This window comes from Vidua macroura, chromosome 1 (assembly GCF_024509145.1).
Source record: "Vidua macroura isolate BioBank_ID:100142 chromosome 1, ASM2450914v1, whole genome shotgun sequence".
NCBI classification, from domain to species: domain Eukaryota; kingdom Metazoa; phylum Chordata; class Aves; order Passeriformes; family Viduidae; genus Vidua; species Vidua macroura.
This window is the reverse complement of record NC_071571.1, coordinates 152,847,333-152,862,622: the sequence shown is the minus strand read 5'-3', so window position 1 is coordinate 152,862,622 and position 15,290 is coordinate 152,847,333. Positions and strand designations below refer to the sequence as shown.

Genomic DNA, 15,290 nt, shown 5'->3' with positions numbered 1-15,290 from the left:
AAAGATGTCCTTGCCCATGGCAATGGGTTGAACTGGGTGGTCTTCAAGGTCCCTTCCAACCCAAACCATTCCATGAGTCCATGATTTCAGGACAGTCCCACCATCACCATAGCTGGGATTCTGTGTGTGTGGTGTTGGTCCCTGCAGGGGTTAGCACCTCTGTTCTTTTGTTGTCCCCATTTTCCTGTCCTAAATACAGTTCCCTAAAGGAAAAAACTCCCAAGTTTGCTGGTACTTGGGAGCAATTTTAATTGTAATTAGAGTTTCAATCTTGCAAAGGCTTTAAAAACCCCCGCAGAGGTTTGGTCACTGCACTGAAGAATTTGATCTGCTACAAAAAAAAATCCTGAGACAGGGAAAGAGCAGTGAGATCCCATTTGCTTTCCATGTTCTTTCCTCTCTCCCTTCTTGCCTCACCTCTAAAGTGACCTCTGAAATGCCTCACCTCTAAAGTGGCTGCAGTTCCTCCAGTCATTGAATCATCAGATGGTTTCTACTGGAAGAGAACTTGGAAGATCCTTTAGTTCCATGATTTATCCCATGGGCTCAGATTGCGGAACATTGTGAGCGTCATCTTTACCACAAAAAATTCCAATGATTTTTCTGTCATGGCAGAGCCTGGTTTTTGCCTTTTTCCATCACCAGGGGTTATTTCATTCTGAATTTCTGAATGGAAATTTGTGTTGCCTGATCCCTCCCAAAGCCAACACAAGTCATCAACTTGCTGGGAATGCTCAAGAAGGGAAATATTCCCTGTATGAAACTGTAAAGCTGTGAATTGATGTTGCCACTATTTCAGGGCAATGGGGGAGCTGTTCCCTTCTTTCTAGGGAATGATGTCAGCTCTAAAATGTATTTCCTTATTTTTCCTAGTTTACCTGGGAATCCACCTTATTCTCCCTCCTCTCACAGAGATAAACATGGGGATGGGTCGAATGTTTTCCATGGAAATAATGCTCCAACTTCTCCCCTCCCAACCTCTCCATAATTTTAATGAGAGGTTCTCCAAGAAAAACAGCCGGGCCTTTAAATCAGTTATAAAACCCAGAGACCGAGGCTCAGCATGGAGTGTCAGCTTTAATTATCTGGGCAGTTACAGCTGTATGTTATAAAAGTCGGCCAATTAGGTGCATTCCTGAAAGCTTGGGGAAAAAAAAAAAAAAAAAACAGCTCGTGGAGAAAAACCACAGTCAAACGTAGAAATGTTAATTGCACTAAACATTCTGCAGAATAACCCGGGATGTAGATCATCCTGCAACATAGAGAATCTGGGAATGGGTAGGGTTGGAAGGGAGCTTAAAGCTCATCCAATTCCCTGTACATGGAAGGGACCTTCCATTATCCCAGGTTGCTCCAAGTCTTGTCCAATCTGGCCTTCAACACCTCAGGGGATGAAAGATATGAAAATGCCAAGGATTAAAGGCATACATTTATTTCCAGCATGGATGTTGGGATCAAGGTGTTGTTGAATCCATGATTCCTGTGGTAGGGTTTTGCTGATGGGCTGGTGAAACCCAAGCACATCAAGACCTTTCTGTTGCCATCAGCTGTACTGGTCCCATTCCTGAAATTTCACCCCTTTTTTCAGGCGCTAAAATGTTGGATGTAGGACTTAAGTTGGATGTGGGACCAACGACCATTGAACTTGATGATCTTAAAGGCCTTTTCCAACCTTAAAAATTCCATGATTCTGTGAGAATGTTGGTGAGATCCCTCCTGTGCCCATCCACACCTGAATTTCAGGACTGTTTTTCCATGTTTTTTCTCTTAGGATCCAACTTCCACTTCGTAAGGAGCCCCCCAGCCAACAAGGTGATAAAGACACGCTACAGGATCGTGAAGAAGAATGTGGTGTCTCCAGTCTTATCATCCTTCACCAGCCCCATTCCCACCTGGAAGACCAGGCGCCCTGTGACATCCAGGTAATTCTTTCATCCCTGGAATGCAGCTGGTTGGGATGTAGGAGCCGTGGGAACTCCCACATCGGCTCCGTGTTTTTCTCTTGCATCTTCACTGTTTAATTTCTCTCTTTGTTTGGTCTACTCTGAGTTTATTGACTTAAAGTGTAAAATCATATTAGGAATTGTGTTATCCTGAGCTGGTGCCAACGGCTTACGCCTTTGGCTTCTTATGTATTCCCTCTTGGAATTAATTGTTTCCATGGAGCAGTTAAGTAAGCTGAAAAGAGGATGAATAAATGTGTGGATGTTGGTGATGAAGGGGAGCATGTTGAAAGCTCCAAACTTCCACTAGGATGTAGGTGCTATCCCAAACTCGTTTATTCCCAATTATCTGGATGGGTGAAGCATCTGGAAATATTTTGTCACTGCCTAGAGAAGGGAGGCACTGAAGGTGCCATAACCTTGTGTTGGAATATTCCTAAATCAATGGAGGTGGAGATGTTTCCAGGGAGCGTCTCAGAGGCCAAGACAAGACCCAGAGCTTGTGTAAAGCAGGAAGATCATTAAAATAATTGATTTTTTTAGAACAAGGTACAATTAGAAGCGATGGGTTTGGTGAAACTACAGATTTTGGCTATTTTTTTGGTCAGGAATAGCTTGTCCACCCACCGAAATGCCAGGATCCACGGGCAGTATTTTGGGCAAAGAGAGCCTGCTCTGCTCTTCTCCAGCTTTATTCTCCCTGCTCCAGGTGGTTTCCTCCAAAAGTCATTCCTCATCAATGCCCTGAGGATTGGTGGCTTTTATGGTAGAACTGTGGAGGGACAAAAATTATGGTGATTGTTTTTAAAGCCTGACTTTGCTTGATATTTCCCTTTAAAAGTGATGTTTGGGATTCCCAAATCGGTATCTGAAGGGAAGGTGGGTTTCGGAAGAGTTCAGGGTGATGAAGCAAAGTATGGGATAAACAGATTGGTAAAAAAGATTGGGTCAATTATTTTGTCTGTTTTCCAAGCTCTTGGTTGAGAAACTCCTCATCTCCTGTACTCTAGTGGTCTCAAAGTGTTTCTTCCAGTATGGGATCCTTTTGGGCTCATGGTCAACCTTGCCTGCACCACCTCGTCCTTTGTCTTCACATTCTACTTTTGCCTGTGGTATTTTCCCACTTGGGCATCATCCCTGAGATCCATAGATCTCCTTTTGTTCTAGTTTGCCACTTCCATTTGCACATCCTTGGGACCAAATTCCTGCATTTCCCTTTCCAGAAACAAAAAAACGTGTAGTTTTTTGCCTGCTCCATCATCCTGCAATTTCATGGAATCACAGGATGTTTGAGTAGGAAGAGACCTTTAAGATCCTTGAGTTCCAACCCCCTGCCATGGGCAGGCACACCTTCCACTACCCCAGGTTGCTCCAACCTGGCCTTGGACACTTCCAGGGATGAGGCAGCCACAGCTTCTCTGGGAAACCTGTGCCAGGGGCTTACCACCCTGGAAGTGTCCATGGCCAGGTTGGATTGGGGCTTGGAGCAACCTGGGATAGTGGAAGGTGTCCCTGCCCACGGCAGAAGGTTGAAACAAGACGATCTTGAAGGTCCCTCCCAACTCAAAAGATTCTGTGACTTTGAGCCTCAATTAATAGAAAACAACTCATCCTCCAGCTGTTTGGCTCAGCTTCTTCCCTCACACCTTGTTACTCCAGATCTGCATGGTGGATGGATGGAGGATCCATGCTGAGAATCAAGGCAGGGATAAGCTTCAGGCATGGAAGTCAGAGCAGGAACGTCTGGAATCTGTGAGGTGGCTCTTGCTCAACCCAGTGGTGATTTTCCAAGGAACGACCTCGTTCTGCCGCGATTGGCTGAGAGCTCCCACTTGTAGGATCATTTTCTCTGTATTAATCTCCGACTCCATTAAATTGCTGTAGTTTAGATCTTACAGCTGCTTGAGACAAATCTTGATAAAATGCCATCAGCAAATTAAAACAATTATGTTTTAAAGAAGCCATAAATCTCCATCTCCCAATTACCTTTGTTGGGGGTGATCAATCATCCGGCCTGTCTGGAGGAAGCACATGGCAAATGCTTCTCCTGGAGTTTTTACGGGATTTTTTGCTCCATCGTTCCTATCGTCATCTTGGATCTGTCACAAGCAACACACCAGGATCTGCTTTTTTCCTGATTTTCTTTGCTCTTCCCAAAGCAAGGAGAAGCTCTGGTGACGATGGGACACCCCTTTAGTCACCTCAGTTTTATTTCTCATACTGAGTAGTTAATTATTTTTAATATTTATATTTTTAATTTTAATAATTATAATGTTTTTATAATAATTTTATATTTTTAATATCCTCTTCCCATTAAGCCAGCAGTGGGATGTCAACTGGTGGTGCTGCCCTCCAGTGCTACTCCCAAACTGGTTCCCAACTGGCACTAAGGAGCAATTTCTTCCATGAAGTCCAGGTTTTTAGGTATCTGGAAGTAATGTGCCAGGGTTTTATTTTGCCAGGACATCCAGTATGTCGCCCTTTTTGCCAATAAATCCTCAAATCACCAGACTAAGATGAAAAGGGATGTGGCTTTGGGAAATGAGTGACAGGGAGAGTTGCTGGAGGTACATGATGTCAGTCCCTTGGGAATGAATTCCATCCTCCTCTTCATGCTGGGTTCCATAAAACTGGGCCCTGCTGCTGACTTTTCTTTGAGGCGATAGGTGGGAGTATATTTTAAATTAATTTTACTCCACTTTTTGTAATATTTTTGTTTTAAATAGATTTATAAGCAACTCGGGGCCTATTTCTCCAAATTTATGAAGATAATTTTCACTCTCTTGATAAGGTGAAATTTACACCTGCTATTTCCATATTAATTCACATTGCTAAGTGGATCTAATTTTCTTCCGTTCTTCTATCTGGTGAGTGTGGCCTTTCCTAATGCAATTTCCCCCTCACTAAATCACTGTGATCGGGAGTCATGATCGAGTTAAATTAACTTAAATTAATTTACTTAATAAGAGCTCCAGATCATTGTGAATGAGGTTAAGATTTATTGATTCTCCTTTTCACTCCTCCCCCTTATCTCCCGCGGCTTTGCTGGGAGCGCAGCTCACAAGGGCTGCGATTTGCTGGCCTTAAATTTTGGTTGCTTCTGGTGACATTGAGGTTGGTCATCCATTAAAAATCCTGGAGGGAGATGTGCTCTCTCCTCACAGCCTCCCTCTGCTGGGAAAGGGATGAGGGATTTGCCATGGAGGAGCTGGGATGGATGAAGTGTCATACTGAGATTTGGCAGTGATGGTTCTCCTGCTTCCAACCTCTTTCCATGGTCCATGTGGATGTGGCCACCAAAAAAAATGGGATGTCCACATGTCACAGACCTTGCACAGAGGCAGCAGAAGACTTCTGGGGTTGATGATCAGAGGGATGGAGCACCTTTCCTACAAGGAAATGCTTAGAAAATTGGGATTGTTCAGCGTGGAGAAGAGAAGCTTCAGGGTGAGCTCAGTGCAGCTTTTGAGTGCCTGAAGGGGCTGACAGGAAAGATGGAGAGGGAATTTTTGCAAGGAGTGACAGGACAAGGGGGAATGGCTTCCCACTGAAAATAGGTTTAACCCATTAGGTGTTAGATTGGATATCAGGAAGTTCTTCCCTGTGAGGGTGGTGAGGCCCTTACACAGGTTTCCCAGAGAAGCTGGATTCCCAAGGAAGTGGTCATGGTCCCAAAGCTCTCAGAGCTCAAGGAGCATTTGGACAACACTCTCAGGCATGGAGTGGGATTTTTGAGATGTCCTGTGCAGGACCAGGAGTTGGACTAGATGATCCTTGTGTATCCCTTCCAACTCAGAATATTCTAGGATTCTATAAACTCCTTCAGAAGAGTCCAGTCTCCCTCTGGAGAGACAGAACCACTTTTAAGACACATTTTTGGGAACAGAGTTGAGTTATAGTTGAGCTTATAGACCCCCAGTGGGGGAATGAAACACTGACCCACTTTGAAGAGTTTTCTTCTCAAATCCTGCTGCAAGTGTGCAAAACAAAAGTCACCTGTCTGCAAATAATGAGTTGTGTCTGGTACTGCTGGGGAAACTCTGATATTTCTTCCTGAAAACTTTGCGGCACCTCTTGAGGGAGAATCCTACCCCTCCAGCATTATAAATAAGTAAAGAACAAGATAATCCAACATTTGTCAGAGAAATGCCAGCTCAGGAGAAAGGAACTCGTCAGTGGAGGATTTGCTCATGTAGTTCTGTTTAGTTTTCTTTTTTCCTTTTATTTTCTTCTCCTTTGTTCTGTTCCATGGCCTGGAGCGCATTGAACAGATTAAGATGGAAGCAGTTGTCACCATCCCTGGGGGTGTTCAAGAAATGACTGGATGTGGCACTCAGTGCTCTGATCTGGTTGACAAGGTGGTGATTGGTCAAAGTTTGGACTTGATGGTCTTTTCCAGCCTAAATGATTCTGTGATACGTTGATGACAAGGATTTCTCCCCCAGGTTTCAAAGATCTGAAGCCTTTAGGGATTCGAGCTGAAAGATGAAGTGGGTGATGCAGGTTTTGAAGTGGGACTCAGCCACATTGGTGGGTGCAAGGGCCACTTCCCTGGGAAAGGGGAGATACAGCTGAGCATCCAAGAGGATGAACCACCATCTCTTCCAGTCATCCTCTGCAGGAGGTTGGGATATTGTGTTCCAGGTCAGTTGGACGCACCAACCTCCTTGTCCCATCCCTTCCTTTCCTTCACAGTGGGTGGTTTTGGGTTTCCAATTTTCTTTTGCTCCCTTAACAGCATCTTTTAGGCACCAATTGCCAACGGGCTGACCCAACTCATGATCCAGTTCAGAGAATCATGGAATGGTTTGGCTTAGAAGGGACCTTGGAAGGGCATCTGGTCCAACCCCCCTTCCATGGGCAGGGATGCCTTCCACTAGACCAGGTTTTTCCAATCCCTACCCAGCCTGGCCTTGAACACTTCCATGGGATGGGACCATTTCACGCAGCCCCTGTCATCCGTTCCCAGGGAAGCCTTCCTGATTTTCTTTTCCGTTTTTCTGGCATTCCTTGAGTGCTGTTACAAGTTTCCCTGCAGAAATTATTTCACCACCTTGGGACAAAAGGATTGTGTGGTGGGGAAGGGCACTTGGCTTTCCTGCTGTGGTAGATTATTTTCCATGTTATTCTGTAGTGGGTGGAGCCACAGGTGTCAGTCCTGGTGTGCTGTTAGTGTGTAATTAACCCTTTCTCCCTAAATCCATGGGAATCTGGTGAGGACGGGAATCTTGGTTACGGAATAGAGTCCCGTGTTTCCCATTGGATTCATTCCAGTTCCTGTGACTCATTCCCACAGAATGGTGTGGTTGACTTGCCATGGATGAAGTGAGTGCTAAAATTCAATATATCACCTCTCTTTTGGGGAGGAGAACGTATCCTTGGGAATTCCGGGGAAGCTTTCTCATCCTTTCCATCTTCCTCTTGTTGTGTTGGAGACTGGGCCAATCAGGGTCTGCACCGAGTCATCCACCATAGTCCCACTGATGGACAGTAATGGCTTAAACCAGACCAATTCCATCACTTCTGAGCTTTTTGGTTGTACTCTGAGGGCGTACATTCAGGAAACGGGATGGGGTCACCCAACACTTCTGGGAACTGTTGGGAAGCACTTGGAATATATTGGTTGCTTGTTGTACAACCCAGCGTTGGGCTGGGGAGGTGGTGAGACCCTGGCACAGATTGCCCAGGAAAGTTGTAACTAGCCCATCCCTGAAAGTATTCCAGGCCAGGTTGGATGAGGCTTGGAGCAACCTGGGACAGTGGAAGGGGTCCCTGTCCATGGTTGGAACTTGATGGTTTTTAATACCCGTTTCAACCCAAACTGTTCCGGGATTCTTTGTTCACGATCCTGGAAGTTCAGCGGTTGGAGCTGAGAACAGAGAGCAGAGTGTGGGGCTGTAATTCACAGTGGATGGAGCAAATCCGCATTTTCTGGGGTGTCATCTCAAAAGTTGCAGAGAAAACAGGGAAAACTGTTAACGTCGGCTTCCACGGCAGAAAATTGCCGAGTGCTCCGACGGGAGAGGCTTTAATCGACGTTCCCATATATTGTGAGCAGACAGGGATGGGCATTTTAAAGATCTCAGCAAATGCTGTCTTTTCTCCTTGATCCATTTATTTTTTCTGCCGGTCTGTACCTTCTAGGGTCCAAGAGGTGGGATCCCAACCTCCCAAAACCAGTTTGGAGTACAAACTGGACCGATGTTTTGAGCCAGATGCTGCTTTAAGTAGCGCAAGTGGTTCAATCTCCCAGTTTTGGGGGGTTTCAAGCACAGCTTTTTATGTTGTTTATTTAATTGGGATGATGCTCCAGTGGGATTTTACCTCCCCGTGCCGATTGCTCTGGGATATTCCTGAACGGAGGCGAGGGAATCGTGAGCAGAGGGCAGAGGTTGGGACACGGGGAGTTAATTTCCTTTTATCAAGATGATAAAATCCCCCCTCCGCGTTCCCGGCTTTTGCCGCGTTAATCTGCGAACGGAGTCAGAATGTGACGAATGGCCTTAAAGTTCCTGTCAGTTTTTTTCTTCCCAAATTCATTTGACATGAAAGTGAGAAGTAAACAGAAAGCCTGTGGTTAAGCAGATAACTTGGAAAGCCTTTTCCATCACATTTAAAAACGGCCGTGTCATGGATTCTGCGAATTGGCGGCTCCTATTTTGTTTGATTTTATTTTGTCTGTGTGGTAAATTTTCTTTTAATAATCCCGACGTGGTTTGACGAGGTTTTAGGCCTCGGATTTTTTTTGAAGGGATGTTAAACCATTCTCCAAAATGACATCTCATTAAAGTGAAATTCATCTGCTGGGATTGGAGCCGTTACAGGCAGGAGGGAACAGTAACTCCCATTTGGAAATCCATATTTTTTGTTTCTATAGGAAGTACTTTTAATCCCTTTAATGAGGCTGGGATGAGATGCACAACCCGGATTGTTTCGGAGCAGCCCTGACATCTGGCCCAGCATAATCCAGTTTCTGTTCTGGTCTGGTTTAGAGGCTTTAAAAAACAATGGCACCTCTTTGGGGCAAAGCTGGGGATTAATCCTCCCTGTTCCTGGTGCTCTCCTCCTTCCCAAGAGAGAAGTGTCTGGGGAAAAGTCACTCCTCTCTTCTGTCTTCCTTTGCTTTTTATTTCTTATTTCTTACTTCTTACTTCTGTTTCTTCTTCCCCATTTTTCTTTTCTCTTTTTCCTCTTTCTCTTTTTCTTGTTATTTTCTTTTTCTTCTTCCTCTTCCCCTTTTCCGTTTCTTGTTTCCCTTTTTAATTTGTTTTGCCTTTGCTATCTTTGTTTTCTTTTCCCCTTTTACTAGATTTTTCCCCCTTTTACTTTTAATCTTTTTTCTTTTTCCTTTTTTTTTGTCTTCTTCCTTTTTCACCTTCTTGCCTTTTTTCTCTTTTCCTTTTTCTTCCTTTCCTTTTCTCCTTTTTCCTTTTTCCCACTTTTCCCTTTTTTCTTTACTCCTTTTATTTCCTGCCCTCCTTTCCCTTACTTCCTTTTTCTTTTGTTTTTTCTCCTTTGCTTTATTTCTTTTTTCTTTTCCCTATTTCCTCTTTCCTTTTTTCTTTTTCCCCATTCCATCCTTTTTTACCTCTTTTCCTTTTTTTCTTATTTTTCTTTTTCCTCTTTCCTTTTTTCCTCCTCGTTTTTCCCTTTTCCCCTTTCCTCCTTTTTTTCCTTTCTCTTTCTCCTTTCCCCATTTTCCCCTTTTCTCATTTTTGCCTTTTTCACTTTTCATTTTTTCTCTAATTTCATTCCTCCCCTTTAAATATTTTTCATATTTTCCCTAATTTCTTTTTTTCTCCTTTTCTTTTTTTCTCCTTGCTCCACTTTTCATTTTTTCCCTCTTTTTTTCCCCTTGTCTTTCTCCTAAACATCTCTCCCAGCCGATTGCTTTCCTACCCGGCAAACTCAGCAGCAAATCCAAGTTGTGCAGCTTCCAGCGGGATTCAGGGACTCCACCACTCCTACTCCCTGCCCTGACTCCCCAGTCCTTCCAGTCTGCCCAGTCCTGTCCAGTTCCTGGGCGACCTTATGTTGGGAGCTTGGATTTTTCCTGCTTTTCCATGAATTCCAGGCTGCTGGCGCTGGGGAGAAGCGCTCTCATTCCCTCCTCCTGGGTCAGCCGCAGTAATCGAGCTCCACTTCGGAGGAAGTAATGAAACCAAAATAAAAGCAGGACTTAGGGGTTAATGACCAGCTCTAAATGCACATGAACATCCTTAGGAATAATGGGATTTTCCTTTTTTAATTTTGGTTAATGGAGTCGTCGCGTTTCGAATGGATTCCATTAAAAAGAAAACTGCCACATCCGATCCCGGGGACAGTGAGGGGTTATTTACTCGGCAGGGTTTTGTGTGAATCTTGGATCAGCTCTTCCCTGGAGCCTGGAGCATCCTTGTTGGGGAGCCCAGCATTCTGTAAACCAGATCTTTTCTTCCTGGGAAATCTTGCAGCTTCATCCCATGCTGGAGCTGTGCTGGATTTGATAACCTGAAAAGGCTTTTCCAACTCAATCCATTGAGAACCCCCAACATGGCACCGGGTTCCTGCTGCGTGAGATGTTGGATTTGCTGCACCCTTTGGCATGAGATCACAAAATCCCAGGATTGCTTAGGTTGGAAAAGACCTCCAAGATCATCAAGTCCAACCTGCAACTGATCTCCACCTTGTCACCCAGACCAGAGCACTGAGTGCCACGTCCAGCTGTTCCTTGATTCCACCACGTCCCTAACAGCCCATTCCGGTTTATCATTTTTTTTGTGAAAAATTTCCTTTTAAGATTCCCAGGTTGGATGGAAGTCATCTGGAAGTCATCCATAGCTTGGATAGCATAATTGGAAAGTCTTCCTTCTGTCTCATTTCCCCCCATCCCAAACCAAATTTGACGGTGCAAAATCACTGTCGGAGAGCACAAGTGCCACTGTTCCCAACAGGAATCGGCGGCATCCTCAGTGGGATTTTCACCTGTGTCAGGACAGAGTTTCAAAATTGGTCCCCTGAGTGAGACATCTTCAGTTGTTGGGCTTCACAGATCAGTTTTGGTGGTTCAAACTCGACCCCTGGTAGATAAAACCATTCCCGAGGTTATTCAGCAGCTTCTGGTGGACTTTGGATTGTCAAGGCCAGGCGGGAGCAAATCAAGGGATGTGGTTTTGTTGCAATGGGTTTGATTTGCAGTGTGAATTTCAGATCCTCAGCACCAGGTTGGCTCTCTAGATCTACTCTGAAGGGTCCCCACTACTTTTGGGATGCTGTGGGTCAGGGACAAGGAGATTCTGGTGCCCTGATAGAGTTTGCAACCAAAGGATCCTATGGAAAAAGATGAACTGAGATGATAAGTGAGATAAAAAAAGGAGACTCTGCATTCCAGGAAATGCTTGTTTGGAGAGGTGCAGGGGGCTCGTGAGTGTTTTGAGATGAGGAACCATGTCCCATTTCCATCAGGGTGCTCCACAAGCGTTCCCAGCCCCCAGGGCTGGACAAACCAAGTGGAAAGATCCCACAGGGAGTAAAACCAGGCTGGAGGTCATCACCTCTGTTGTGCCACAGAGCAGAGGTGCCACTCATGGTGCTGCCACTCCTCAATGAGCTCCCAGGCAATGTCTCTTCCTGCCTGGCTGCTCCCACCATTCCATCCCATGGAATTTTGGGTTAATATGTTTTCCTTAGTGTTTCTAGTAGGCTGAGAGCACCTGCAGGGGTGGCTCGAGGAGGATTTGCTCAGGAGCGGTTTTCATTAGCCAGGATTTCTTTTCCTCTGGTTTTGTGAGGCGTTTCCGTGTTTTCCAAGTCCAGCAGCTGTCAGAGAAAAGTGGAACATCCTTAGCAAGGAGCTTTAGAGGGATTAAAAGTTGGGAGTTTGCAGCTGTGGATCAGCAGTTTTGGGTTGGGGATGGATCATCTGGTGCAGACACTCAGGTGGGAGAGGTGAAAATATAGCCTCAGGTAACTGAAGAGCTTTTCTCCAGTGTTGGGTGCCATCTCCAGGTGCTGGGACACCAGATTGGAGGTGGTCCTGCCCCATCCTATGGTGGAAAAAGTCAAAAATTCTCTGAGTGCTCTGCAGCCAGGCTGGGAGAGCTGGGTGTGTCCAACTTGGAGAGAAGAAGGCTCCAGGGAGACCTCAGAGCCCCTTCCAGTGCCTGAAGGGGATCCAAGAGGGCTGGAGAGGGAATTTGAACAAGGGGTGGAGGAACAGGACACAGGGAATGGCTTCCCACTGCCAGAGGGCAGAGTTAGATGGGATATTGGGAAGGAATTCTTTCCTGTGAGGGTGTTGAGGGGCTGTGATGGAATTCCCAGAGAAGCTGTGGCTGCCCCTGGATCCCTGGAAGTGTCCAGGGCCAGGTTGGATGGGATTTGGAGCAACCTGGAATAGTGGAAGGTGTCCCTGCCCATGGCAGGGGGTGGAACTGGATGGTCTTTAAGGTCCCTTCCCACCCAAACCATTTCACGTTCCTATAAAAAATGTTAATTACAGCTGTAATGCTGGGTTTTTTTTGTGAATTAGTGCCAGGGCAGATGCCCTGGGAAGGCAGCAGAGGATTGATCCTTCCTCTTCCAGTCTTGGGATTCATCTTGTTCCAAGTCCCCCAGGGACTGAATGTGGTTCTGTTGGGATTTGGAGCCAATCTCTAAAACCCTGTAACCCTCTTGGTGCTGCTCCCTCTGTCCCAGGACATCCATTTATTCCTGCCCACATGCTCCAGGATAAAATCTCTCATGGGACCATGAAATTCTAAGTTCAGCTCTTCCTTTTCTCCATCCAAATTCCCTAAACTCCAGCTGTAATTTTAAATAAGATAAATTTTGTGGGACATTAGTCACCTTTTCTGACCCAGGCTTCAACAGCAATGGAGTAGCTTAGCCAGATGAAATCTCCCCATGGATAAAGTTTTCCAAATTTGCCACATGCTGTATTTAAAACTCATTTTGAAGTGGTTTGGACCCTTTGGAAGTGTTTTTTCTAAGGCTAATTATCCCTCCTAACAGAATATATTTTCCAGTGCTGGATATTTACACACTCCCTGTTTTTTCACCTGACAGTGACAGCTGTGGGAGTGAGGAATGTATTTAATTCCTAAATATCTACTCTAATAAGAGATTAGTAATGGCAGAGCTGCTTTTTTTCCACCCTTTTCCCAGATGGTTTTTCCTACAAAGGGTCATAACTTCTCCAAGCTTTTAGCAGATCGAACCCCGACGTTCTCCTGTGCCAATTCCAGTGTAAAAGTTGGGATTTAAAAGAAAAAACACCCAGAAAAGGAAGAAGAGGGAAGCAGAGCATGGCTGAATGGCAGCTCCACAAGGCACAAATTCCCCGAATTACTTCTTATCCCGATAAAATTGGGATAAATTCCTTTAAACTTTTCCGTGAGCTGCTGCGCTGAGCCGAGTCCAACTGGTGCCAGCATCTGGGCTGAGCTCCGGGCTGTGCCCGGGCAGGTCTCGGAGCTCAGGAATGAGCAATCCGGTTTTTGGGGGCAAAAAAGGTCACTTGGCAAGTGCTGGAGCATCGTTTTCCACTGATTAATTCTGTCCGGGCTAAATAAACATTTAGGCTTCTTTCAGGCCGAAGGAGGGATCCATCTGTTTCATCCTGGTGGGGGAAATCAGGGAGTATCCTGAGCTGGAAGGCCCATCAAATCCAGCTCCTGGTCCTGCATGGGAACATCCCCCCCCCCCCCCCCTTCAAAAAAAAAGGTATAAAATACTCTAAAAAGGCTGGAGAAAACTCCTGGATTGGCAAATGCAGAGGGTCCTAAATAAGATCTCTGAGTGCTTTACTGGGCAGCAGGATCTGTTTTCCAGGAGCTGGAAAGGGCTTCATGCAATGGAGGGAAGGAAAGGAAGGAAGGAATTTGTACATCTCTCCCATGGGTCAAATTTCACCCTTGGGCTCAGTTAATGAAATTTCTAGTTGAGTTTAAGTGTCTGTTGTACTAAACATGGAGAAAAAAAATACTAAATAATTATATATTCATGTCCAAAACCTACATAATGTTTGAAAGATCTACTGAAAGGTTCCTTGCCCGTGGCAGGGGGTTGGAATGACATGATCTTTAAGGTCCCTTCCAACTCAAATTATTCTGGGATTGTGTAATCAACTTTCTCAGTCCCTGGGTGTTTATTTTCTTCTGCTGCCTTGGAAATAATTGGAATTAGCTCATTAATACCAACTAATATCCCTCCTACCAGGTCTGGTCTCTCCCCAGCCGAGCACTGAGATTTCCTCTTTCTACACCCAAATTCTCTGTCTGACGGAGCTTCCTTTGGGATGAAGCCATTGTGTTCCCTTCCAAACCTTGGTTTTATTCCATTAGGGAATGTGTGGATGATGCAGGACCATCCAGCCTCTCCTTGGCTCTTCCTGGGCTGGATCCTGGCACCTCTGTGTGGATTTCAGCATGAGGCCGGATTCGCCACCGCCCTTGGCACCGGCAAAGCCGACCATCTGCATCCGGCAGCTTCCCTGTTCCCGGTCCATCCATCCATCCATCCCCAGGTGCCAGTCGGGCTCCGCAGCATCTGCAGCTCCTGCTGCCCTCTGGGCTCGCCTGGAAGGAGGATTTGCAGGAGGATACGGGGAGGTCTGAGAGGTCACAGCTGTTAAAGCTGGGAAAGTGGGGAAAAAAAGAGCAGAGGGATTCCCGAAGTTGGCACGGATCCCGCGGCCACCTGTCTGTGAGCAGGAATGGTTTTCTGAGCTGAAATAACGTTTTGATTGCAGATAATTTCCTTTAATTCCCACCCTCCCCCCCCCCCCCCCCCCCCCCAAAATTAGTGGATATTTAATAATTGCTTCTGGAATTGTTGGTAGTGAATCCTGGTGTGGAAAGGAGGATGTAAACATGGGCAATGAGGGGTGAATCTCCGGGGAAACCCCAAAGCTATTCCAGTTAAGGATATTTTATATCGGAAAAGGTTTTATGGCTCAATAAGGAGGAGCAGGGAGTGTTGAAGGTGATGTCTGTGCTGCTTTGAATTCCTTTTTAAGCGCAGGGATAAAACGGGGCAAAAGGGAAACATTATTTTTGTCATGGGAAGGAACTTTGTGGGAGTTGTGGGAGACAGAGGGAATGTTTTTCTATTCCCTCCCTCAAACAAATTCCTGGTCTCTTCTGCATCTAAAATGACACTGTTTCAACTCAAATCAGGGTGTGGAATCATGGAATCATTGAGTCTGGGTAAGCCCTCATCGAGTCAAACCATTCCTTCAGCACTGCCAACATCATCACTAAACCGTGTCCCCAAGTGCCACATCCTCACAGCTTTTAAATCCCTCCAAAAATGGAAATTCCACCCCTGCTGGGGGCAGCTGTGCCATGGCTTGATAACCCTTTCCAT

The 15,290-nt window shown here is 45.6% G+C and overlaps 1 protein-coding gene across 1 annotated transcript in view; it reads left to right on the top strand.

Annotated features, from left to right (window-relative positions):
• The window catches only part of ZC3H3 (zinc finger CCCH-type containing 3), a 126,474-nt gene that overhangs the window by 48,364 nt on the left and 62,820 nt on the right, over positions 1 to 15,290 (top strand). The window contains exon 4 of the mRNA XM_053976493.1: positions 1,772 to 1,922. Coding sequence (XP_053832468.1) covers positions 1,772 to 1,922 — 151 coding nt within the window. The remainder of the gene's footprint in view (positions 1 to 1,771; positions 1,923 to 15,290) is intronic.